At 42.3% G+C, this 26,880-nt stretch overlaps 1 protein-coding gene and 1 long non-coding RNA gene across 3 annotated transcripts in view; one reads left to right on the plus strand and one right to left on the minus strand.

The window, feature by feature from the left end:
* Nucleotides 1–24,880, minus strand: part of SFRP5 (secreted frizzled related protein 5) — a 110,099-nt gene extending 85,219 nt beyond the window's left edge. The window contains exon 1 of the mRNA XM_056531163.1: nt 24,373–24,880. Within this exon, the coding sequence (XP_056387138.1) occupies nt 24,373–24,880 (508 nt within the window). The remainder of the gene's footprint in view (nt 1–24,372) is intronic.
* LOC130282676 (uncharacterized) lies at nt 1–24,941 on the plus strand. 2 transcript variants are annotated; one of them, XR_008846485.1, is made up of 3 exons: nt 1–103; nt 19,166–19,249; nt 24,823–24,941. It is a non-coding gene; the product is annotated as an uncharacterized LOC130282676 (long non-coding RNA). The 2 variants fall into 2 exon arrangements; XR_008846486.1 differs by lacking the exon at nt 1–103 and adding an exon at nt 971–1,097.
* The last annotated feature ends 1,939 nt before the right edge of the window (nt 24,942–26,880 follow it).

The following is a 26,880-nucleotide window of genomic DNA, read 5'->3' on the forward strand; positions in this document are numbered from 1 at the left end:
GGAAGTATAGGATCTACTTGTGAAGATTCAGTTAAAAGGAAATCTTTATGGCAATGTTTTCTGGGAAAAAATGAAATTACTGTCTATTTGCTGCCACCTATAGGTGGGTAGATTAAGAAGTTAATGGGGGAATGATCAAAACCTGGGTAAAGGAAATGTGGCCCAGTTGCCCATAGCAACCAATCAGATTGCTTCTTTCATTTTTCAGAGGCCTTGTTAAAAATGAAAGAAGCGATCTGATTGGTTGCTATGGGCAACTGGGCAACATTTCCTCTGTACAGGTTTTGATAAATCTCTCCCAATATTCCTGATCTTGTCCATTTAACTGAGTACAAAATATTCCTGAGACAAGGTTTCCACACAGATTTTTTCCCGTCATTTTTGGGATATCTGCCACTGCGGTTTTTGCGCAAAAGTCAGAAGTGAATCCAGTAGGAAGGAGAAGTATAAGTCCTTCCTTTATATTTCCCATTCCTTTTTAATACACTTCTGGCTTTGGCTCAAAAACTGCAGTGGCAGATATCCAAAATGTGCCAAAAAAAAACTGTGTGGAAACTTGGCCTAAGGGTCCATTCACACGGGCAGATTACCTGCGGATTTTCTGCAACGTATTTGCTGTGAAAAATCGGCTGCGGATTTTGCTACCATTGACTTCAATGGGTCTGAAGGAAAATCTGCAAATCTGCCTGCGGATTTTCTGCTGACCCATTGAAGTTAACGGTAGCAAAATCCGCTGTGGATTTTCCGCAGCAAATACGCTTCAGGAAAATATGCAGGTAATCCGCCCGTGTGAACGGACCCTAAGGCTAGGTCAGTGTTTCCCAACCAGGGTGCCTTCGGCTGTTGCAAGACTACAACTCCCAGCATGACCGGACAGCCGTTGGCTGTCCGGGCATGCTGGGAGTTGTAGTTTTGCAAGAGCTGGAGACACACGGGTTGGGAAACATTGTTCTTCATATGAACAGCTCCTATACTGTGCGCTGATAAGAAAGGACACAGCTGTAAAAAGCCACCCGGACCTGAAGAGGCCTTTATTGAATGATGGAATGTGGTGTCTGCTGAGTGCTGAGAGTCCAGCAAAGTTATCGGATTGTCAGGTAGATGACTCCTCAACACCCCTTCCAGTGGGACAGGAACTTAAAGGGGTACTCCACTGGACAAACATTTTATTTTTTTAAATCAACTGGTGCCAGAAAGTTAAACAGATTTGTAAATTACTTCTATTAAAAAAAAAAAAAAAATCTTAATCCTTCCAGTACTTATCAGCTGCTGTATGCTCCAGAGGAAGTTGTATAGTTCTTTTCAGTCTAACCACAGTGCTCTCTGCTGACACCTCTGTCCGTGTCAGGAACTGTCCAGAGCAGAAGCAAATCCCCAGAGAAAACCTCTCCTGCTCTGGACAGTTCCTGACATGGACAGAGGTGTCAGCAGAGAGCACTGTGGTCAGACTGGAAATAACTATACAACTTCCTCTGAAGCATACAGCAGCTTATAAGTACTGGAAGGATTAAGATTATTATATGGAAGTAATTTACAAATCTGTTTAAAGGGGTACTCCGGTGGAAAAACTTTTTTTTTTTTTTAATCAACTGGTGCTAGAAAGTTAAAGGGGTATTCCAGGCAAAACCTTTTTTTATATATATCAACTGGCTCCGGAAAGTTAAACAGATTTGTAAATTACTTCTATTAAAAAATCTTAATCCTTCCAATAGTTATTAGCTTCTAAAGTTTTCTGTCTAACTGCTCAATGATGATGTCACGTCCCGGGAGCTGTGCATGATGGGAGAATATCCCCATAGGAACTGCACAGCTCCCGGGACGTTAGTCATGAGAGAGCAGTTAGACAGAAAACAGCAACTCAACTTCAGAAGCTAATAACTATTGGAAGGATTAAGGTTTTTTAATAGAAGTAATTTACAAATCTGTTTAACTTTCCGGAGCCAGTTGATACCTAAAAAAAAGTTTTGGCCTGGAATACCCCTTTAAAGGAAAACGGTCACATGTTCACTCCCGCACTAACCACAGGTACCGATGGATACTGCGGGGGACGCTGATTCATATGATCCTTACCTTGCCCGGATCCGTCTGGTCATTCGCCCGCAATCTTAGTTTTTCTATATATATGCAAATGTGCCTGTAACTGGCATGGGCCTAGTGGCAATGTGACGTCAGTGCCGCCCGTCCGCAGCGCCGGCCGCTTATGAATATTCATCCCCCCTCTCTCCGGCTCTCCCTTTCCTCGCCGCTCCTAACAGGTCTTCACTGCGCATGTCAGGAAGTGGCACATGTGCAGTGAAAACCAATTAGGAGCGGTGAGGAACGGGAGAGCCGGAGAGGGGGGGGATGAATATTCATAAGCGGCCGGCGCTGCGGACGGGCGGCGCTGACGTCACATTGCCACTAGGCTCCTGAAAACCCCGCCCATGCCAGTTACAGGCACATTTGCATATATATAGAAAAACTAAGATTGCGGGCGAACGACCAGGTGGATCCGGGCAAGGTAAGGATCATATGAATCAGCGTCCCCTGCACTATCTGTCAGTACCTGTGGTTAGTGCGGGAGTCAACATGTGACAGTTTTCCTTTAAACAGATTTGTACATATCTTCTATTAAAATATATTTATCCTTCCAGTACTCTATCCGTATCAGGAACTGTCCAGAACAGGAGCAAATCCCCATAGCAAACCTATGCTGTTCTGGACATTTCCTGATACCAAAAGCAAAAGAGCTTTCTCTGTAATCTACACCCGCTAATAGGTACTGGAAGGATAAATATATTTTTTAATAGAAGTAATTTACAAATCTGTTTAACTTTCTGGCACCAGTTGATAAAAAAAAATTTTTTTCCACCGGAGTACCCCTTTAAGTTTCTGGCACCAGTTGATTTTAAAATAAATTGTTTTTCTCCTGCTAAGGCTGGGTTCATACTGTGGGATTTCTGGGCAGAATTTCTGCCGGAGATCGAGCCAGCGGCACTAGGACCCCGAGGACTACATTGCTGTCCCCATAGATGGCAATGCATTTCTGAGCAGATCTCCCAAAAAATCCAGCCAGAAATACATTGCAGTCTATGGGGGCAGCAACGCAGTCTGCCCGGTCCTAGCGCCACCGGCTCGATCTCCGGCAGAAATTCTGCAGTGTCAACCCAGCCTAAGCCGCACCACCGGACACAGCCACTGGACAAGAGAAAAAAAAAATAAAAAAGAGACCTTCCTATACAACTGTCACGATGCCGGCTGGCAGGAGGTGGATCCTCTGTGCCAGAGAAGGATTGGCATGGACCGTGCTAGTGGACCGGTTCTAAGTCACTACTGGTTTTCACCAGAGCCCGCCGCAAAGCGGGATGGTCTTGCTGCGGCGGTAGTGACCAGGTCGTATCCACTAGCAACGGCTCAACCTCTCTGGCTGCTGAAGATAGGCGCGGTACAAGGGAGTAGACAGAAGCAAGGTCGGACGTAGCAGAAGGTCGGGGCAGGCAGCAAGGTTCGTAGTCAGGGTGGATAGCAGAAGTTCTGGTACACAGGCTTTGAACACACAAAACGCTTTCACTAGGCACAAGGGCAACAAGATCCGGCAAGGGAGTCCATGGGAGGAGGTCAGATATAGTCAGGGACCAGGTGGAAGCCAATTAAGCTAATTGGGCCAGGCACCAATCATTGGTGCACTGGCCCTTTAAGTCTCAGGGAGCTGGCGCGCGCGCGCCCTAGAGAGCGGAGCCGCGCGCGCCAGCACATGACAGCAGGGGACGGGAACGGGTAAGTGACCTGGGATGCGATTCGCGAGCGGGCGCGTCCCGCTGTGCGAATCGCATCCCCGACGGCCATGACAGTGCAGCGCTCCCGGTCAGCGGGACCGACCGGGGCGCTGCGGAGAGAGAGACGCCGTACGCGCTCCGGGGAGGAGCGGGGACCCGGAGCGCTAGGCGTAACAGTACCCCCCCCCCTTAGGTCTCCCCTTCTCTTTGTCCGGTAACTGCCCCCCCTGGGATGAGGACACCGGGAAAGGATGGAGGGATTCCTCAACGGCAGGCAGTACAGCAGGAGTGGGAATGGGGAGGGAGGGCAGAGGGCGAGGCCTGGCACGGGGCAGTGTGACACCAGGACGAGGGCCACGAGGAGGCACCGAGGCTTGACTGACTGGACTGGGAGGGAGGGAGAGGCACTTCTTAAGGCGGGCAGAGTCCATAACGACCTTAGGGAGACCGGATACAGGAGGAACCACAGGGTCACGGCAGGGAGTACTGGGAACCGGTTTAAGGCAGTCCTTGAAGCAAGAGGTACCCCAACTCTTGATCTCCCCTGAGGACCAATCCAGGGTTGGGGAATGGTGTTGAAGCCAGGGTAGTCCAAGGAGAATTTCAGAAGTGCAATTGGAGAGGACCAAAAACTCAATTTTCTCATGATGAGGACCGATGCACATTAGGAGGGGCTCCGTGCGGAAACGCACGGTGCAATCCAACCTGGCTCCGTTGACCGCGGAAATGTGGAGTGGCTTGACAAGACGGGTCACCGGGATGCGGAATTTATTCACCAAGGACTCCCGAATAAAATTCCCAGAGGCACCAGAGTCCAGGCAGGCCACGGCTGAGAGGGAAGAGCTGGCTGAAGAAGAAATCCGTACAGGCACCGTGAGACGTGGAGAAGCCGACTTAGCATCAAGAGACGCCACACCCACGAGAGCTGGGTGCGAGCGTGCGTTTCCCAGACGTGGAGGACGGATAAGGCAATCCACCAAAAAATGTTCGGTACTGGCACAGTACAGACAAAGATTCTCTTCCTTACGGCGATTCCTCTCTTCCAGGGTCAGGCGAGACCGATCCACTTGCATGGCCTCCTCGGCGGGAGGCCTAGGCGCAGATTGCAATGGAGACTGTGGGAGAGGTGTCCAGAGATCTCAGTCTTTTTCCTGGCGGAGCTCTTGATGCCTCTCAGAAAAACGCATGTCAATGCGAGTGGCTAGATGGATGAGTTCATGCAGGTTAGCAGGAGTTTCTCGTGCGGCCAGAACATCTTTAATGTTGCTGGATAGGCCTTTTTTAAAGGTCGCGCAGAGGGCCTCATTATTCCAGGATAGTTCAGAAGCAAGAGTACGGAATTGTATGGCGTACTCGCCAACGGAAGAATTACCCTGGACCAGGTTCAGCAGGGCAGTCTCAGCAGAAGAGGCTCGGGCAGGTTCCTCAAAGACACTTCGAATTTCCGAGAAGAAGGAGTGTACAGAGGCAGTGACAGGGTCATTGCGGTCCCAGAGCGGTGTGGCCCATGACAGGGCTTTTCCAGACAGAAGGCTGACTACGAAAGCCACCTTAGACCTTTCAGTAGGAAACTGGTCCGACATCATCTCCAAGTGCAGGGAACATTGTGAAAGGAAGCCACGGCAAAACTTAGAGTCCCCATTAAATTTGTCCGGCAAGGACAGGCGGAGGCTAGGAGTGGCCACTCGCTGCGGAAGGGGTGCAGGAGCTGGCGGAGGAGATGATTGCTGCTGAAGTTGCGACTGAAGTTGCTGCACAATGGTGGACACTTCCGACAGCTGGTGGGTTAGATGGGCGATCTGTCGGGATTGCTGGGCGACCACCGTGGTGAGATCAGAGATATAAGGCAGAGGGACCTCAGCGGGATCCATGGCCGGATCTACTGTCACGATGCCGGCTGGCAGGAGGTGGATCCTCTGTGCCAGAGAAGGATTGGCGTGGACCGTGCTAGTGGACCGGTTCTAAGTCACTACTGGTTTTCACCAGAGCCCGCCGCAAAGCGGGATGGTCTTGCTGCGGCGGTAGTGACCAGGTCGTATCCACTAGCAACGGCTCAACCTCTCTGGCTGCTGAAGATAGGCGCGGTACAAGGGAGTAGACAGAAGCAAGGTCGGACGTAGCAGAAGATCGGGGCAGGCAGCAAGGTTCGTAGTCAGGGTGGATAGCAGAAGTTCTGGTACACAGGCTTTGAACACACAAAACGCTTTCACTAGGCACAAGGGCAACAAGATCCGGCAAGGGAGTGCATGGGAGGAGGTCAGATATAGTCAGGGACCAGGTGGAAGCCAATTAAGCTAATTGGGCCAGGCACCAATCATTGGTGCACTGGCCCTTTAAGTCTCAGGGAGCTGGCGCGCGCGCGCCCTAGAGAGCGGAGCCGCGCGCGCCAGCACATGACAGCAGGGGACGGGAACGGGTAAGTGACCTGGGATGCGATTCGCGAGCGGGCGCGTCCCGCTGTGCGAATCGCATCCCCGACGGCCATGACAGTGCAGCGCTCCCGGTCAGCGGGACCGACCGGGGCGCTGCGGAGAGAGAGACGCCGTACGCGCTCCGGGGAGGAGCGGGGACCCGGAGCGCTAGGCGTAACAACAACAAGGTAACAATTTGGATGTAATCATTTCTTTCTACTGATTTATTAGCCCTTTCTAGACATGTTCCTATTTACATACATTTTGACCTACTTGTGGCCTTTTTGTGGCATTTTTTTTTTAACCTGCAACAAATGAAACAACAAAAAATGCCCTTTAATTGTGCACTCCCAAGAGGCATTTTTTTAAATTTTTTTTTAATTTTATTTGTGAATTTATAGTCTCGGTCTCCTGTTCACTCACACTATAACCCGGTGTATTGGGTTTAGTGGGTTGACGCAATGACTATTTTCCTATAAGGACCCCTAACACTGATATACCCTGTAACATAGTGGTCCTCAAGGCCCAGCAACATTCCGTTTTCTTTTCAGTTACCCCATTGGAAGCATTCTAATCCTGGCCTGTTGGTGAGCCTTGAGGACGGGGTTGGGGACCTCTCCTGTAACACATATCAAGCTTGTTTTAATATTATTACTTTTATTTCAGGTTTCAAAACATAGAAAGTATCATACACGCCTTGTATCCTGTCTACTTGGCATTTATGTTCTGCAGAATCTACATTGCTCCATTGAAAAACTTAAAGGGGTACTCTGGTGGAATTATTATATATTTTTTTTTTTATCAGTTTGTGCCAGAAAGTTAAACAGATTTGTAAATTACTTCTATTTAAAAATATTAATCCTTCCAGTATTTATCAGCTGCTGTATGCTCTACAGGAAGTTCTTTTCTTTTTGAATTTCTTTTCTGTCTGACCACAGTGCTCTCTGCCGACACCTCTGTCCATGTCAGGACCTGCCCAGATCTGGAGAAGTTTGCTATATGGATTTGCTTGTACTCTGGACAGTTCCTGACATGGACAGAGGTGTCAGCAGAGAGCACTCCCGGAGGAGGTGGTCATGGTGAACTCTGTAAAAGAATATAAAAGGGGTCTGGATGCATTTTTGGAGAATAATAACACTGCTGGTTATGTATATCAGATTTATAGGGACAGAACGTTGATCCAGGGGTTTATTCTGATGCCATATTTGGAGTCGGGAAGGAATTTTTACCTCTAGTATGAGGGTTTTTTGCCTTCCTCTGGATCAACTCAGTAGGGACTCATTAGGGTTATAGGTTGAACTTGATGGACTCTGGTCTTTTTTTTAACCTTATGAACTATGTTACTATGTTACTGTGGTCAGACTGAAAATAAATAAATAATAAAAAAATAAAAAAAACTTCCTGTGGAGCACACAGTAGCTGATAAGTACTGGAAGAATTAAGATTTTAAATAGAAGTAATTTACAAATCTATTTAACTTTCTGGCACTAGTTGATTTAAAAAAGAAATAAAAATATTTTCCAGTGGAGTACCCCTTTAACCAAAACAGAGCAGAACACCCCTTTTTACATAAGTACCGCCCCGGTTAGAGTCTAGATCGCAAGATAGGTTATACTGTATACAGGTCAGGGGAGCATGCAACAGTGCTGCAGAAGGCTTCCGCTGCTTTTCTGAAGGTAGTCAGAAGTTCAGCTCCCACCCAAGGACTGTGGCCACCAAAGATCGTAATATTTGTTGTATGGTAGTATTATTTAAAATGAAGAAAGGATCGTCCAGCGCTTGACTCAGGGAACAGGTACTTTATTGGAATGCCATGGAGAACAAACAGGTACGCGAAAACTTGTGACGCGTTTCGGCTCGAGTCACTGAGCCTTAATCATTCAGTGACTCGAGACGAAACGCGTCACAAGTTTTCGTGTACCTGTTTGTTCTCCATGGTATTCCAATAAAGTGCCTTTTCCCTGAGTCAAGCGCTGGACGATCCTTTCTTCATTTTCCATTTGTTGGGGCGGAGTCCATGCCTGGTCCGCACGCTTACTACGAGGATGAGCTGTTATGAACTTTGCTCGTAGTATTAATTAGACATGATTTTTACACTATATACTAATGTACCGTATTTTTCGCCGTACAAGGCGCACTTTTTCTTCCCCAAAACTGGGGGAAAAAAGTCGGTGCGTCTTATACGGCGAATACACCGTGGCGGTCCCTGCGGCCATCAACGGCCGGGACCCGCGGCTAATACAGGACATCACCGATCGCGGTGATGCCCTTTATTAACCCTTCAGACGCGGCAATCAAAGCTGACCGCCGCGTCTGAAGGGAAAGTGACACTAACCCGGCTCCTCAGTCGGGCTGTTCGGGACCGCCGCGATTTCACCGCGGCGGTCCCAAACAGCCCGACTGAATAGCCGGGTTAGTGCTTACAGGACACCGGGAGGGACCTTACCTGCCTCCTCGGTGTCTTCTCCGTTCAGGGATCCCCTGTATGGCCGGCGCTCTCCTTCCTCGTCATCAGGTCGTTGCGTACATGAGTCGGCGTGCGTAACGACGTGATGGCGGCGACGGAGAGCGAGGATACCCGGCCCGCAGCAGAGATGTTCCGGAGCGGCGGGGACGCGGCGACAGCGATGGAGCGACATCCAGGGCAGCGGTGACGGGTCCGGAGCGGCGGGGACACGTGAGTATTACCTCCTATGCAGTGGTCTTCAATCTGCGGACCTCCAGATGTTGCAAAACTACAACTCCCAGCATGCCCGGACAGCCAACGGCTGAAGACCACTATTGGGTTCAAAATCTAAATTTTTTTTAGATTTTGCAGCTATAAATTGGGTGCGTCTTATACGCCGGTGCTTCCTATAAGGCGAAAAATACGGTACATAATCAGGGCACAGTGCATGCTCGACCCTTGCTTCTAGAGATGAGCGAAGTTCCAGTACTTCGATTCGTCACGAACCTCGCGGCGGAGCCGCGAGGTTCGTGGCAAATCGAAGTGCTGGAACTTCGCTCATCTCTACTTGCTTCATTCAACCACCTCCAATTTGCGGTTTTATGGGAAAATAGCAGGATAGGTCCTGCACGAGCCATCGAAAGGACAACCTAACCATATGCTAATTCTGTACCGAAGCCTTTTCGCTAAACGAAAAATAAGACTAATTTCTGTTCTCTTCTTAGTCACCACTTCGGCTACGCAGTGTTACTGGCACAGTAGGCATGAATGCCCCGTGGCATGATGTTGATTAGTGATTCAGAGCAGCTTTTGTCGTTTCCCCTCCAGAGTTGCTGTGGGACTTCAGAACGTGTTGAAAGTTGTGGCCACACAGGGAAAGTCTTGATAAATGTGTGTTTAATGTCTGCCCACTTATCTAAGGAACCTGTGAAGTTGTGAAAATAATTTACAATAAGAACTTTCACAAGACCATTAGTTCCACCGCAAAAATGTTTTTATTACTCATTCCCACTAAAGCTCCTTTCATGGCCGCACCAGTCATTTGGTACCTCAGCTGAATAAATATGTTAGGGGGCTTTATGAGCTAATAAAAAAATATAGAAAAGTATGAGAATATGTATAAAGGCTGATTAGGTGATGCCATCATAGATTGGAAGGAGTTCTTTTTTATATTCATTATCTTGCCCAGATCTGTGCAGCATCTTTGTTTTGATGCTGCCAGGGCTTACAGTCCCCAAAATTCCTCTCCTCAGCCTTTGCCCCTATTGACAGCTGCCTGTATACCCCTCTATTAGAAGATGTAAGGTAATTCTGTAAAAAAAATCTATTTTTTCACATACAACATAGCCCTGCTGTTCTTATGCTCACTAGAGCTGCTGCCCAGCATGTGAAACACAATCCCTGTTGAGATAAGAATAAAAGGAATAGAGCTTGGGGCAATGGAGACAAGACGTAAGTATTGTGGGGGTGTCCTGTACATTAAAGAGTGGGATAATAACCATTAGAGATGAGCGAACTTACAGTAAATTCGATTCGTCACGAACTTCTCGGCTCGGCAGTTGATGTCTTTTCCTGCATAAATTAGTTCAGCTTTCCGGTGCTCCGGTGGGCTGGAAAAGGTGGATACAGTCCTAGGAGACTCTTTCCTAGGACTGTATCCACTTTTTCCAGCCCACCGGAGCACATGAAGGCTGAACTAATTTACGCAGGAAAAGTCATCAACTGCCGAGCCGAGAAGTTTGTGACGAATCGAATTTACTGTAAGTTCACTCATCTCTAATAACCATATGTTTACAGTACGGGACCTCATACAAGCCGGAGATCAACACCCGGAGCATGGTCATGTGACTGTACGTTAGAATAGCTTTAGAAGGGACATTTCAAATGAATCTTACATTTTACCACTTTAAAGCTTATGGCTTACGTTGAACAGTATTATTAGTATGTTCCTAGAAATCGGTAATGTTGCGGCAGCATTTCCACACCAAGGTAAAACCATATACAGTAAAGTGCTTCGGAGTGATTGTAACTCTTACTGCACTATGTAAACATTAGTATTGGGCGCGAATATTTGCATTTCTAATTTTTATCGTGAATATCGCAAATTCGTGAATATTTAGAATATATTCTATATATTCGAAATTACAAATATTTGTTTTTTCCTGCATATGCGCATATTCGCATATTCCTTCTTTTAGCTTGTGGGCCAATGAGAATGATGCAAATACACTTGTCAGAGGTAATTAACAACATCCCTAGCAACCAATAGTAAAGTTGCCCACCCCTCCCTGTTTTCTCCCTCGAATACGCGAATGTGCAAATACACAATGAATATAACGAATACGTAAAATTTGCAAATATAGGATGAATATTCATCTATATATTCACGAAATATCGCAAATTCGAATATGGCCAATGCCGCTCATCACTAGTAAACATACCAATGTCCCCAAAACCTATTTCGGATAGGTTGCATTAACATCACTTCATTCCCTAATTCTCTGATCATAACTATATAACCTTTTCAAGAATAGGTACAACGTGAAGCTCCTGGGGCCCAATTTAACATTTGTAATAGGATGCCTTCCCAAAAATGCCCTGTGAAGTTTTTAACACTGTTCCCTTCCAATGTAGCAAATAGGCCATTGACACCCACAGATACCAGGGCTGGGACATAGAGATAGATGTGACAATGGCATGCTACAATACTGGTATAATGCTTGGTGGTAAATCAGTTTTAGTTAATATGCCCTGATTCTTTATGTCTACATGTCACAGTGTATGAATAGCAATTGACGTGTCCTGATTGGCTGGAGTGGAGTGACACCCACTATGGCTGGACACCACTGCGGACGATAATTGGCGGAACAGGCCGTCAGTGGAGAAGACAGTTTGTCTCTGAAGGTGAGTGCCATATCGCTTAGCGATAAAAGACAAACCCCATTCTGAATGTCGCGGGGGCTCCCAGTGGTTGGGGTTATCTGTTTAATAATAATGTATCCTCTATCCACAGGGTAGCGGATGTGTCTAATCGTGTGGGTCCAACCACTGGGACCCCCCGCAATCTCCAGAAAGGGCATCATCTCTTACTGCTGAGTGCTCCACCCCCACCTTCTGAGACAAACTGATCTCACCAGTTACGGCCTGCTCCACCAATCACCAACCCCAGTGGTGCCCCGCCACGGTTAGTGATTGGCTGAGTGGGCCATTACTTCTGAGATCAGTTAGCAGGTAGCCCCCAGAGTGCTCAGCGCGGTGAGTTGAGCCCAATACTGGAGATTTCAGGGGGTCCCAAGCAGCCGGACCCCCTGCAATCAGATATTTATCTGGGATTGGAGATACGTTTCTATTAACCGGATAACCCCTTTAATTTTTAAGTAGGTTGAGAATTACCTTACCGCTCATTGAGCTACATAGAACTCTGAAAGAAAAAAAAAAAAAAAAATATATATATATATATATATATATATATATATATATATATATATATAAAAGCATTTCGTCCAGGATTAAACCTCAAAAATTGGAGATTTCTGTTAAGAAGCAAAAAAAAAAAAAAAAAAAAACCATAGCGGCCATTGTGTTGTAACTACAGACAAAAACCTATTATTAGCTGGAAATAATAAGTAAGTAGATGTGAACAATTCCCTGGATAATAATGACTAGAAGACACATTGAGGCGATAAGTAGATAAAGCTCAGACAGATGCCCCTGAGATTCACACATTCAGCTTTTTGTCTTGTATTGTTTGTGTTGTGAAAGACTCATTGTTTCTGTTTATATTTGGAGGCCGGAATTTGGTAGGATTCTGCTAATATTGTATCACCAATTAACTTCCGATGAGTCACCGAAATGCGGCGGGAGCCATTCAGACATTCGGAGGGGCTTTCATTCACCATGTGATGATGTCGCTAATGACAATTAGTCCGCAGAGAATAAGACCCTTTATCGTATGTGATTTCAGCTTCCCGGAGCTTCACATTGTTTAATGAAAGTCTAATTGTCTTCATTAGTGAAGGATTGGGAAGTGACTCATGATGGGTTGTGGAATGATTGGGCTGTAAGACGGTGTTCACTCTGCCCAACGCTGCATCCACAGAGAGTAGATCTTATATTACAGTGTGCTGGATCTTATCTGGTGTCCAACCTGGATGTCTATGTAGGTCCTACTTATTGTGCCCTTGACCTGCCCACTCCTGTGACATAGGATCCAAGAAATGATAAATTCCTGCCATAATCCCTTCCTGCCGCAGAATATTTTAAAAACTTTTTTATTTTATTTTCACAAACAGAGCAGGTTAGTCAGGTCACTGTCTTTTTGTCCTTCCCTGACACAACAATTTAAAAAAAAAACGTATTTTATTTTCATAACAGACCATGTTAGTCAGCTCACCATCTGTTGGTCTCTCTCTGGACTCTGACTGGACTTTTCGCAAGGGCAACAAGTTGCAATCCAGGAAATCTGGTTAAGTTCTCTTTTACCACTTTTAGCACAAATGTACAAAAAAATCACATGAAAAGTAGAATGGCTTGACACGTTTCTAGGGTTACCTCTTACTCATAATCATATGAGTAAGGGATAACCGCCCGAAACATGTCAAGTCATTGTGATTAATTTATTTTTAGTACAACCGTGCTTTTAATTGGATCTAAAATAGAAGAGATTTTTTTTCGGGATATAATGGATTGTTAGACAATATTTCCTGAGGGTTCTCATTAGGTCCTTGGCTGCCATGTTAGACACTCAGCACCTTGCAGTTGTATTGCTAGCAACCAATTAGGTGACAGAGGAGGAGCCGCCCTTTAACAGCTTAGTTGTTTTTGATCACAATAGCTAAGTAATTAAATATGTGGTACATCCTGAGGAAGGGGACAAACAGAAAAAGACCCCAGAAATATGTTGAGGGTTTTAAAGTTTTAAAGAGTACCTATCACCATCTAAACTTTCCCTAATCGCCCTCCCCATCTGTCCCTGACTCTGACTCAGTATATCCCTGCATTTATTTTGCTTTAAAAAACCCTAAAAATACCTTTTTTCTATGCTCTTCAGTAGCTCAGTTGAAGGCAGAGAGCAGGGGAGGTTGTCTGCTCCCTCCCTCCTGCCTGTCTGACAGGCGGGAGCTGTGCTGAGCTGATTTCAGACTAACTCACTGAGTCCGAAATGCTTGCTGACAGGATTGCTAGGGAGACCCCTAGTGGAGAAGTTTTTAAAGTAAAAAAAAAAACATGAAAGGAGGAAATATTTTTAAATAAAAGCAATTAAAAAGTTGTTCAGTAGGGCTTTATTTACATAGTGGATGAGATTTTATATTTAAGTTGACGTGCAAAGGGGTTCACAAGACAAACAGAAGTTGTGTCTGTTCGAAGCCTTAAAGGGGTACTCCCCTGCCCTAGCATTCGGAACACTACGTTCCGAAGGCTGGGTGCGGGCTGTGGGGGTCGTGACATCACGGTCCTGCCTCTCGTGCTGTCATGCCACGCCCCCCTCAATGCTAGGCTATGGGAGGGGGCGTGACTACCGTCACGCCCCCTCCCATAGACTTACATTGAGGGGACATAGCGTGACAGCACGAGCGGCGCAGCCCGCACCCAGCGTTCCAAACTAAATATTCCGAATGCTGGGGCAGTGGAGTACCCCTTTAATGGACTTTCTTTGAACAGTGCTGGACTGGGGATCCTAAGTCCATCCTTCATGCAACTTTTGTACAGCTCCACAGAAGATGTTGGTGCTATAATGTATAGTAATAGAATATATATATATATATATATATATATATATATATATTTATGTGGTGTCCCGGTACCGTATTACATACCGTACCTTGGTAGGGGTCCCCAAAGTCAGAGTTCCTAGGAACCGTGGGGTCCTCAGGTCTAGTCCTCACCTAGTCACCCCTTAAATAGTTAATATATTATTAGAGTAAATGTAAATAAATGTATATAAAATGTGTACTTACCTTGCGCTAGCGTCACAGGACCTGCGGGTCACGTGACGATGTTCTAGTCTCCATGGTAGGTAAAAAGGACCTTTGGAGGTTCATGGGACATGTGATACCCACAATGCCTTGTAAAGCTGATTGACAGATGGCGTGGACCAATCCAAAGACGGCCAGCCCCTGCCCATATAAGGGAGCTGCGGCCATTATTCTCTCTCTTGGGTTGCTGTCACTGAATGAGGTAGGACCTCCGCAACTTTCAACGACAATTACTAGGCCAAAGCCTTGCTGCCTCGGCTGAATTACACAGTGAGGTCTTCTAAATTCCCCGCTAATGTTGGCATGGACCCTGGACCTAAACATAACCCTAAATCCAGCTGATCTGCGCATACTAAATCCCTACAAGCTAAAGAACTTACTAAAAGTCCCAACAGCTAAGCTGTTCATAGACTCTGTTACAAAGACTGTTCTTATGTTCGCATGTTACAGAAAATCTTCAGTAAAGTTTACGCAAGTTTTCAGCAAAGCTCTGGTTGTGGACAATACTTTATTCCGCAAACACCAATCGTCCTTGGGAAGGGTGGCGATAGGTCAAGTCATACAGCATTTAACCCTCGCCCTGGCATCACGACTGACAAGGGTTAATAGCACCCTTTATAACCTGCGCCGCAACATCCCAATCACCATCCACACCCACAAGGCACCACATACACCCACACATATATATATATATATATATATATATATATGTATATATTTTTTTTCGTTATTGACACATGTGCAACTTATTGCACAAGACTTCTGTTTCCATAGAATTATCTTTAGGAAATGATCTGTTCTGCTGGGATGGAGGGAATCTAAGTAATTTCATGATATCTTTGTTATTTTAGTTTATCTCTGCATATCTTATGCTTCCAGCAAAAGTCTCTCTGGATGGGAAAAATGCATGATTTAGGCAAATTTACAATAAAAGTGTAAATATCCAAGTCTTTGTCAGATTCCTCCTGACACCAGGGACTTGTGGCAGCATCCTTTACATCCCACCAGAGCTCCCACAGGTCGGATGTTTAGGAAGAAGAATACAGATAGGGAGGTGTACGCGGTGTCCGTGGGGAATCTCCAAAAATATTTATCTGGTGCTAATACAGGGAGAAGTGGATTCTCCGAGAGGCTGAGGAAGCTCGTACATGTTCTTCAGGCACACGGAGCAATATAATACTAACTCCCCGAAATCTCCCTGAGGGCTAAACATTTCTAATGTGAACTCCTTATGCTGAAGACCTGTCATTCCTCTATGGAAGCCGACTCGCTGACTTGGTTACCTCCGGGTTTTCTTGAGAATGTGCTGATACTTATTAATGGAGAAACTTTTATAATCTACTTTATTGTTAATGTAATGCAATATATATTAATTGTCTTCACATGCTGTGAACTGTGTGATGTCATCATGTCCATATGGAGGAACTGTGTGATGTCATCATGTCCATATGGAGGAACTGTGTGATGTCATCATGTCCATATGGAGGAACTGTGTGATGTCATCATGTCCATATGCAGGAACTGTGTGATGTCATCATGTCCATATGGAGGAACTGTGTGATGTCATCATGTCCATATGCAGGAACTGTGTGATGTCATCATGTCCATATGCAGGAACTGTGTGATGTCATCATGTCCATATGGAGGAACTGTGTGATGTCATCATGTCTATATGGAGGAACTGTGTGATGTCATCATGTCCATATGGAGGAACTGTGTGATGTCATCATGTCTATATGGAGGAACTGTGTGATGTCATCATATCCATATGGAGGAGCTGTGTGATGTCATCATGTCCATATGGAGGAACTGTGATGTCACGCCCCTTCCCTTAGACTTGCATTGAGGGGCGGGGCGTGATGTCACAAGGGGCGGGGCTATGACGTCACGATCTCCCGGCACCGGCTCCAACATTCAGAACAGTTTGTTCCAAACGCTGAGCAGCGGAGTACCCCTTTAATGATGTGTCCTGTCACATGGCCCCAGATCTGCCCCATAGATGGGAGACAGGATGTCCTGACAGGATAGAAGGCTGTCCGTGGAAGAAAGCATTAGTGAAACGATCTAAAATATGTACTCAACTTCAAAAACCATAGTTTAGTAAGAATCATATACTCATTATTAAAGGGGTACTCCCCTGGAAAATATATATTGTTTTTAAATCAACTGGAGCCAGAACATTAAACAGATTTGTAAATTACTTCAATTAAAAAATGTTAACCCTTCCAGTACTTATCAGCTGTTGGATGCTCCCGAGGAAGTTCTTTTCTTTTTGAATTTATTTTCTGTCTGACCACAGTTCTCTCTGCTGACACCTCTGTCCACGTCAGGAACTGTCCAGAGCAGGAGAGGTTTGCTATGGGGATTTGCTCCTACTCCTACTAAAATGGACAGAGGCGTCAGCAGAGAGCACTATGGTCAGACAAAAAGGAAATTCAAAAAGAAAAGAACTTCCTGAGGAGCATACAGCAGCTGATAAGTACTGGAAGAATGAAGATTTTTAAATAGAAGTAATTTACAAATCTGTTTAACTTTCTGGCACCAGTTGATTTAAAAAAAAAAAAAAAAAATGTGTTCCAGTTTAAGATTCTCACTTTACATTTGCAGATTGCTTTCATGTTTGGCAAACGTTAAGTTCAGATACAGCTGTTGTATACAAGTTCTGTGAAGATCTATGTATCTTCCTGGTTACAGACAACAAAGTGTAGTCTGATTCTGCAGTTAGATGTTACTTTATTCATTGTTAAGTAGTTACCAGACAAACCAAACCAGACAGAAGGGGAAGAATATCTTCTATCTATCTATCTATCTATCTATCTATGTAAAAGAGCAAAGCAGCACTCCCATTCCGATAATACACGGGTGTCCACCAGCCAAGGTCCCGGTCCATGATCCACCACACACACTCAAGAGAAAAGGCGGGAGCACTCCAAAATAGTAAAAAAAAGGGTTATTTATTCACCCCAATGTGCAGCGACGTTTCAATGGTCTCACACAATGAAAACCATGGCTTGAAAATGATGGTGTGACACTATCGAAATGTTGCTGCCCATTTGGGGTGAATAAATAACTGCCATTTCTATTGAGTATCTATGTATCTATCTCATATCTATCTATCTATTATCAATCTATCAATCTATCTCATATCTATCTATCTATGTCATAATTATCTATCTCATATCTATCTATCTATCTCATATCTATCTATTTATCTATCTCATAATTATGTATCTCATATCTATCTATCTCATATATATCTATCTATCTATCTATCTATCTATCTCATAATTATCTATCTCATATCTATCTATCTATCTATCTATCTATCTATCTCATATCTACCTATCTATCTATCTCATAATTATCTTTCACATATCTATCTATCTATCTCATATCTATCTATCTATCTATCTCATATCTATCTCATATCTATCCATCTATCTCATATCTATCTATCTATCTATCTATCTATCTATCTCATATCTATCTATTTATCTATCTCATAATTATCTTTCACATATCTATCTATCTATCTATCTATCTATCTATCTCATATCTATCTATCTATCTCATATCTATCTCATATCTATCCATCTATCTCATATCTATCTATCTATCTATCTATCTCATATCTATCTATTTATCTATCTCATAATTATCTTTCACATATCTATCTATCTATCTATCTATCTATCTATCTCATATCTATCTATCTATCTATCTATCTCATATCTATCTCATATCTATCCATCTATCTCATATCTATCTATCTATCTATCTCATATCTATCTATTTATCTATCTCATAATTATCTTTCACATATCTATCTATCTATCTCATATCTATCTATCTATCTCATATCTATCTCATATCTATCCATCTATCTCATATCTATCTATCTATCTATCTATCTATCTATCATCTATCTCATATCTATCTATCTATCTATCTATCTATCTCATATCTATTTATCTCATATCTATATATATCATATCTATCTATCTATCTCATATCTATCTATTTATCTATATCATATCTATCTCATATCTATCTATCTATCTATCTATCTCATATCTATCTATCTCATATCTATCTATCTATCTATCTCATATCTATTTATCTATCTATCTATCTATCTATCTATCTATATCATATCTATCTCATATCTATCTATCTCATATCTATCTATCTATCTATCTCATATCTATCTATCTCATATCTATCTCATATCTATCTATCTCATATCTATCTATCTCATATCTATCTCATATCTATCTATCTCATATCTATTTATCTAATATCTATCTATATCATATCTATATATCTATCTATCTGGACTGTTTAAAGCACTAGTCCAGATGACGACTGACAATTCTTAGTGTCATGGACACTCGCTATGACTCCGCCTATGAAAACCTTCCCATCCTCTGTATGGCCCAGAATCCAAAATCCAGTGAATGCTAACGCCTATAGTTGTCTATTTCCTAATGAAGTTGTTGCATTTTGTGTCTTTTAATCTCTTGTATCTCATCAGACCCTTCCCTTTTGTGTATTGTGTGTCCGCATGGCGGGGGGCAGCCCAGAAGAGGACTAGACAAGAGGACAAAAGTCAATTTCTGTGAAAACTTTCCTCAAGTATCGGTTGCTGAGTAAAGCAGTCAAGTAAGTACAGGACCCCTACCGTGCACTCCGACCCCTGTGACCTCAGTTAGTATAGGCAGTAAATGTGAACCAATTTGTTATGTTTTCAACATGTTTCAATGAACACACTGACACTCTGTGCGCTTGTATGGGAGGTGGCTTTAAGACATGGCCTTCTAGGTTAGGGGTAACCTATTATTTAAACCCCAAATCTCCAAACTGTGGACCTCCAGCTGTTGCAAAACTACAATTCCCAGCATGCCCGGACAGCCAACGGCTGTCCGGGCATGCTGAGAGTTGTAGTTTTGGAACAGCTGGAGGGCCACACTCTGGAGACAACGAATCCCACTACTTTAAAGATGCTTTAAAATAAATACAAATATAAAGACTTCCATAGACTCATTACGCTCCCTGTTGGAGTGTGATGGGTTAATAGATTGAGGTCCCTTTTTTGGGGATCCCTGTTGTTTAAATGGAGCAGAAAGCCCCTACACAGTTTGTCTTATGCTCTTATCCATGTCTTATCAATGATCCATTGGAGCATTTCAAGCACAGTCTATTGATCTGAATTAGCACCATGTAATGCTTGATTTGCCCTGTGGGGGCACTGCAGAGGATGTGAGCACTTACTACTGAGCTCTATCTCAAATTGCAATTTATCACTGGGGGGGGGGGTCCAAATCTTAGTATACCCTGTGTTCATCTTATCCTTGGGGGACCTTCCAACATAAAGGGATTATGAGAACTGGACAATCCCTATACGGTGAACTACACTTCGGGTCCCATCAAGATGTGAGATCTGGGTGTAACTATAGGGGGGTGCAAAGGTAGCAGTGAGGGGCACCAGGGCATCTCTGCCCTATAAGAGGACACTTGTATTTCAAGGTCAAATGACAAGCATGGGGCCCTATTACATATTTTGCGTTGGGGCCCAGAAGCTACAAGTTACACCCCTGAATTCTTCTTTAGGTTGTTGTGCAAATAGGATACTTTTATGCAAACCTAGGTCTGTATTGAACCCTCCTCCTATGATTGTATCTCCGAACGTTGGCTGACCAGGCATGCTGGGAGTTGTAATTTTGCAAAGGCTGGAGGCACCCTTGTTAGGAAACACTGGCCTGGAATATTATATGCAAATTTAAAGAGATTTTATGCATCAATCATGCACAAAATCTTAAAAAAAAAGTTGCATCAGGGGCCAAATTGTATCTCTCCAGCTACAAAAGTCCATATAGGGTCCTAAATCTCACTTCATATTAGCCATACTTTTTTTAGTATGAAAATAAATAGTTTTGAAAAAAAAAAAAAAAAAAAAAAAAAAAAAAAAAATATATATATATATATATATATATATACATATATATATATATATATATATATATATATATATATATATATATATATATATGTATATGTATATATATGTAAATTATAACAATGACAATAGAAATAATACTAAAAATAATACTACCTATATAGTTTCACCCACTATTTTTAACACCAGTTTACTGTAGATTTTACTACTATACATTACATGAATTTTTACATTGTTAGAATACATTCAAACGCACAGGCTGTGATAGGGTGTTGTTTCCGTTTTTGGGTAAAAATTACCAGAAAATTTTGTAATGACCAGAAAATTTAATAAAAAATGTAAAAAAGTTTTGATAAAGAAAAAAAAAAATGCATCAAAACCTACATGTGTCATTTAAAGGGGTACTCCACTGGAAAACATATTTTTTTAAATAAACTGATGCCAGAAAGTTAAAGGAATGGGCGGGTACGGACTATTCTTAATATATCCTGCCCGGGCTGCAAAAAAAGTGAAAATAAACTTTCACTTACCTTCCTACATTCCCCCGGAGCTCCGCTACAGCTGATCGGTCGGCCGGGCTGTGTTGTTCCTACTTCCCTTAGCCCGGAAAGTCACACGGTGCTTCAACCTATCACCCGCCGCAGCAATGTCTCGCTTTGGTCAGTGTGACGTTCCGGGCTAAAGAAAGTAGGAAGAAGACAGCCCGGCCAACCGATCAGCTGTAGCGGAGCGCCAGGGGAATGTAGGAAGGTAAGTGAAAGTTTATTTTCACTTTTTTTGCAACCCCGGGCAGGATAGAATAAGAATAGTCCGTACAGGACTATTTCTTTAAGCAGATTTGTAAATTACTTCTATTAATAAATCTTAACCCTTCCAGTACTTTTCAGCTATTGTACACTACAGAAAAAGTTATTTTCTTTTTGAATTTCCTTTCTGTCTGACCACAGTGCTCTCTGCTGACACCTCTGTCCATGTCAGGAACTGTCCAGAGCTATTGGGATTTGCTCCTACTCTAGACAGTTCCTAAAATGGACAGAGGTGTCAGCAGAGAGCACTGTGGTCAGGCAGAAAGGAAATTCAAAAAGAAAAGAACTTCCTGTGGATCATACAGCAGTTGATAAGTACTGGAAGGATTAAGATTTTTTAATAGAAATTTATTACAAATCTGTTTAACTTTCTGGCACCAGTTGATTTAAAAAATATATATTTTCCAGTGGAGTACCCCTTTAAACAAGACCTGCATCACTATCTAGAAAAGTATACATTTTACTGAGACAAGGGTAATTTATTTTTTATTTTTTATTATAGGCACAATCCTGTGAATTTTTTTTTTTTTTTGTGATACTGTTTGTAAAAATCCATGCGCATTCTTACCTGTTTTTTTTTTATATATTTTTAACATCAATAGAAAAAAAAATTTACAAAAATAAAAAAAAGAGTAATCCATGAAAAATTCATAAAAAGTCAACATAAACAAATCACTAAAATTCCATCACTAAAGATTAAATAAAACTAAAATGTTTAAAAAATTTGTCATTGGATCACAACCAACATCTAACCACTTTGACATTTTTACCCCCAAAAATCGACACCAAAATGCTCTTTGACACCCATTCCTACGGTTCACACTGAGTTTTGAGTGTATTATTATACTAATGCATTGAACCTGATCCATCCTTCCCATCTCTTCCATCTCCTTTCCCATTCTTTAATATTTTCATCCTAATATATTCCCCAAAAAATCTTAAAAAATTCATAAAATTGTTTTTAAATGCCAGATCTCTCTCTTTTTTTCCACTATAAATTTAAATTTATCTTATCTTTTCCTTAGACCTTTCCAACTTTTTTGGGGGAGTATGAAGTCACTAAAAGGACTGTTCATATTTAAAATTTTGACTCTATGTTCTCATTCTGTAAAACTCTAATATATTCTGCTCACACGAGTCTCCTGGGAACTGTCTGAGTTCTTATCTATTCTGAAAATAATACCAGCTCAGGAATTCAATTTTTTAATTTTATTTTTCAACGTTATTAAAAAGAAAAAAGTTTTAACCATATATGATCCTTAATACTATATAATACTACAGATTTATTGATTGATTGATTCATTTAGTTCTTTATTATATTTAGTTCTTTATTATATTAAGTTGTTATTTATTATACTTAGTTCTTTATGGTATTTAGATGTCTTTTCCAATGATGACTTTTATTTGACCTTCCAATCTTAGCAAAAATCTGAACAAACTGAACAAATTCATCTATACTGGGAATTTTGAGATCAGTCATTGACCTCATGGACTATTATAAACTGTCATGTCAGATATTGAATGCTCAAGTTCATAAGGACTCGACACTGAAAAGATTTGCATTGGGCTCCAACAACCATGTCGTTACTATAGACATGCCAATTTTTGGTATAAAGTTCATTTATAGGTCGTATTGGTAGAATCATTGGTTTGTGTAAATATTATTGCCAAAATATCAAAAATACTGGAGCTCAAGAATTAAGTATATAAGGGGGAATCTTAGGGTAGGGTCAATGGATTCAGGAGCCCAGGTTGAAGATCATGATCTCAACGTTGTTTGTTGAGTGAGATGCTAAGGCCTCATCTGATCCCTGATGTTAAGTCTATTAGATAGTTTATGTTTTTGCTGCAAAAAGTTTTTGTACCCCAAACATAATAGTTTGCCCTTTGTACCGGCTACCTCCTTTTTTTTTATCTCGATCTTCCATACAATTATGGTTCAGACTTTGAGGAGCAAAACATGAATATTCGAGGAGGAATCAGACATTTGTGTGACTTTTGCCAGAACACTTTACTTACTATCATGTCTACGCTGGTGATTAGAGATGAGTGAACTTACAGTAAATTCGATTCGTCACGAACTTCTCGGCTCGGCAGTTGATGGCTTATCCTGCATAAATTAGTTGAGCTTTCAGGTGCTCCCGTTGGCTGGAAAAGGTGGATACAGTCCTAGGAGACTCTTTCCTAGGAATGTATCCACCTTTTCCAGCCATCCGGAGCACCTGAAAGCTGAACTAATTTATGCAAGATAAGTCATCAACTGCCGAGCCGAGAAGTTTGTGACAAATCAAATTTACTGTAAATTCGCTCATCTCTACTGGTGATATTTAGAGCAGATATTGTCCATGTGGACAATAACTGATCACGCTAGTGATCAGTTATTGACCACATGGACAATATCTGCTCTAAAACATTATATCAGATGCTGAAGTCTACAAACAAATTAATGTTAATATTATCTGCAACCGCTACTTTTGGATTTATATACAAAAATAAATAAATAAAAAAGTGTTGTAATTTGATCATAACTTTTGGTGGATTTTTATTGTTTTTGCACATTTCCTTCGAGATGGATGTTGGCTTTTGAAAGAGGCAATTTGTAGGGTTTAAGGCCAGATTCCTATAGTAGAGTTAAATCTTGTTGACATAATGAGACCCTGTTCTCACTTGCTTTCATCACTTCCATTGGCGGCTCCATTGGCTATTCTGGTATTTTAGATGGGAAGAATTATTCGGGGTGCTACCAAAAAAACTGACCCAAATGAACCCTCAAATCTTTTATAGACAATGAGGTATGTTGGTGTCAGTTTGGGTCAATTTGTGAATATGATGGTACCCCCTAAATACAATTTCCGTATGGAAGACCCAAAGTTTTCCCCATGTGTTTGTGGGTTACCTCCAGCTACTCCAGTTTCCTCCTACAACACGACTAAGGTGCTGAAGATGGAAGTTAGAATGAGAATTGAAAGGACAAGGGCCAATGTGAAAATGTTCCTTATAACACTTATATATATATGTATTACCTGATGGTTGAGTCACTTGCTTGGTGCCATATTGCACAGTGATGCAGAGGTCATTATCTTGAGGAAACTTATTACAGTTCAGCATCTCTGGCCAAGGAAAACCATACGATTCCATGACTGGTGCACAGCTATCGCGCACCACCTCACACAGCGACCGGCATGGATAAATGGGTCTCTCCAAGCAAATTGGCGCAAAAAGGGAGCACAAGAAGAGTTGGGTGTCTCGATGACATCTCTTCGCCAACAAGGGAACCCAACTACTGGCTTGTTGCTTTACTTCAGGCATGGTTTCATGGTCCAGTAAATTGGGTAGCCTCATCTTCTTATAGCCAACATTATGGCACAGATGAAGGTCTTGGGGAATGTCCACACATTTGCTCTGCTTGGTGTAGAATCGTCCATTCTGGAAGTTGTCCGACTGCCAACTGTAATAATCGTATTCTTCTGCAGAACTCCAGAGGACAAACCCAAAGTTCAGGAGAGCCACAACATTCCAATGGAACTGCATGACTGCACCCAAAGTGGCCAAAAGTCCTTCAAGCCTCACTCATGAAACGCCCCAAGATACCGGACTGTTCCTTCAACTTTCTTCTATTAAAAGGTCATGAAGTGCAAAAATATGGGGGAAAAGTTCCTCGTCTTCCTCTTTCTTAGAGTTGGAAACACTTTTTTGTTTCTTTCCTCCTTTACCCTGACACTTTCTCTCTTGCCAGGTTCTTTGCAGCTGCAAGAAGAGAGAGAGAGCGAGGGAGAGACAGCTGGAGCTTGTAGGCTGCACAGGCAGTGAATTAAAAGTCTGCGCTTGTTTGCCTGCTTCCAAAATCCTTACCCAGTCCAGGGAATCTTAGCACCACCCACCTCTAATCTTTTAAGTGAGCCCTGAAGGATTAGCCAGCAGCCTGTCTACAGTGGCCAAGCCTCCGCCTGCTGCTTGGACTCTGTATGTGTGAGATGTGACAGTCCTGCAGGCTTCTCCTTCTGTGCAGCCTGGGAATATGTATTCAGGATTGTGTAATATAAGGCTCTCACCTGGAGACACCATGAGGCTTCTGACATCGATTTCTTAAAAAATTGTAAAGCGTTTAACCCTCTGTGGCTACATACTTGGCTACACTATTCACAAAGGTTTCATTAGAATTTTCCATAATATCTATCTATCTATCTATCTATCTATTCATCTATCTATCATCTATCTCATATCTATCTATCTATTTATCTATCTATCTCATATCTATCTATCTATCTATCTATCTATCTATCTATCATCTATCTATCTATCTATCTATCTATCTATCTATAGGATAAATGTAGGCAGCACACCAAGAATTGTGCTAAATCAAAGTGCTTTTATTCCAAGGAACAAGACAACGTTTCGGCGATCTCACACCGCCATTTTCAAGTCTTGAAAATGGCGGTGTGAGATCGCCGAAACGTTGTCTTGTTCCTTGGAATAAAAGCACTTTGATTTAGCACAATTCTTGGTGTGCTGCCTACATTTATCCTATTGAAAAACGGACCGGAGCACCGAGGTCTAAGGGCTGGCACCCATTCAGAGCAGGAATTCGGAGGTGCCGCTTCAATTTGGATTGTATCTATCTATCTATCTATCTATCTATCTATCTATCTATCTATCATCTATTTCATATCTATCTATCTCATATCTATATATCTCATATCTATCTATTTATCTATCTACCTCATATATATCAATCTATCTATCTCATATCTATCTATCTATTATCTATCTATCTATCTATCTATCTATCTATCTATCATCTATTTCATTTCTATCTATCTATCTATCTATCTATCTATCTATCTATCTATCTATCTATCATCTATCTCATATCTATCTATCTCATATCTATCTATCTATCTATTATCTATCTATCTATTATCTATCTATCTATCTATCTATCTATCTATCTATCTATCTATCATCTATCTATCTATCATCTATTTCATTTCTATCTATCTATATATCTTCTATCTATCATCTATCTATCATCTATCTCATATCTATCTATTATCTATCTATCTATCATCTATCAATCTATCATCTATATCATATCTATCTATTATCTATCTAGAATCTTTCTATCATATATCTATCTATCTATCTATCTATCTATCTATCATCTATCTATCTATCTATCTATCTATCTATCTATCTAGTAAAATTCACAGCAGTGCCTTGCACTGGCATGCCTTAGGCCAGTGGTCCCCAAACTGTGGCCCTCCAGATGTTGCAAAACTACAACTCCCAGCATGCCTGGACAGCCAACGGCATCAACATCTGGAGGGCCACAGTTTGGGGACCACTGCCTTAGGCTATGTTCACACAACAGAATTTCTGTGCGGTTTTCTGCATTGGAATTCCATATGGACATTCTGCAGCAGCAGAGTCCCTTTGATTTCAATGGGATTCTGCTGCACTGTTCACATAGCAGAATTTCCGCACTGGAAACATCTGGCACGGAAAATCAGATTCCGGCATCAGCAGAAAGA

The sequence above is a fragment of the Hyla sarda genome, chromosome 7, assembly GCF_029499605.1.
Source record: "Hyla sarda isolate aHylSar1 chromosome 7, aHylSar1.hap1, whole genome shotgun sequence".
Lineage (NCBI taxonomy): Eukaryota > Metazoa > Chordata > Amphibia > Anura > Hylidae > Hyla > Hyla sarda.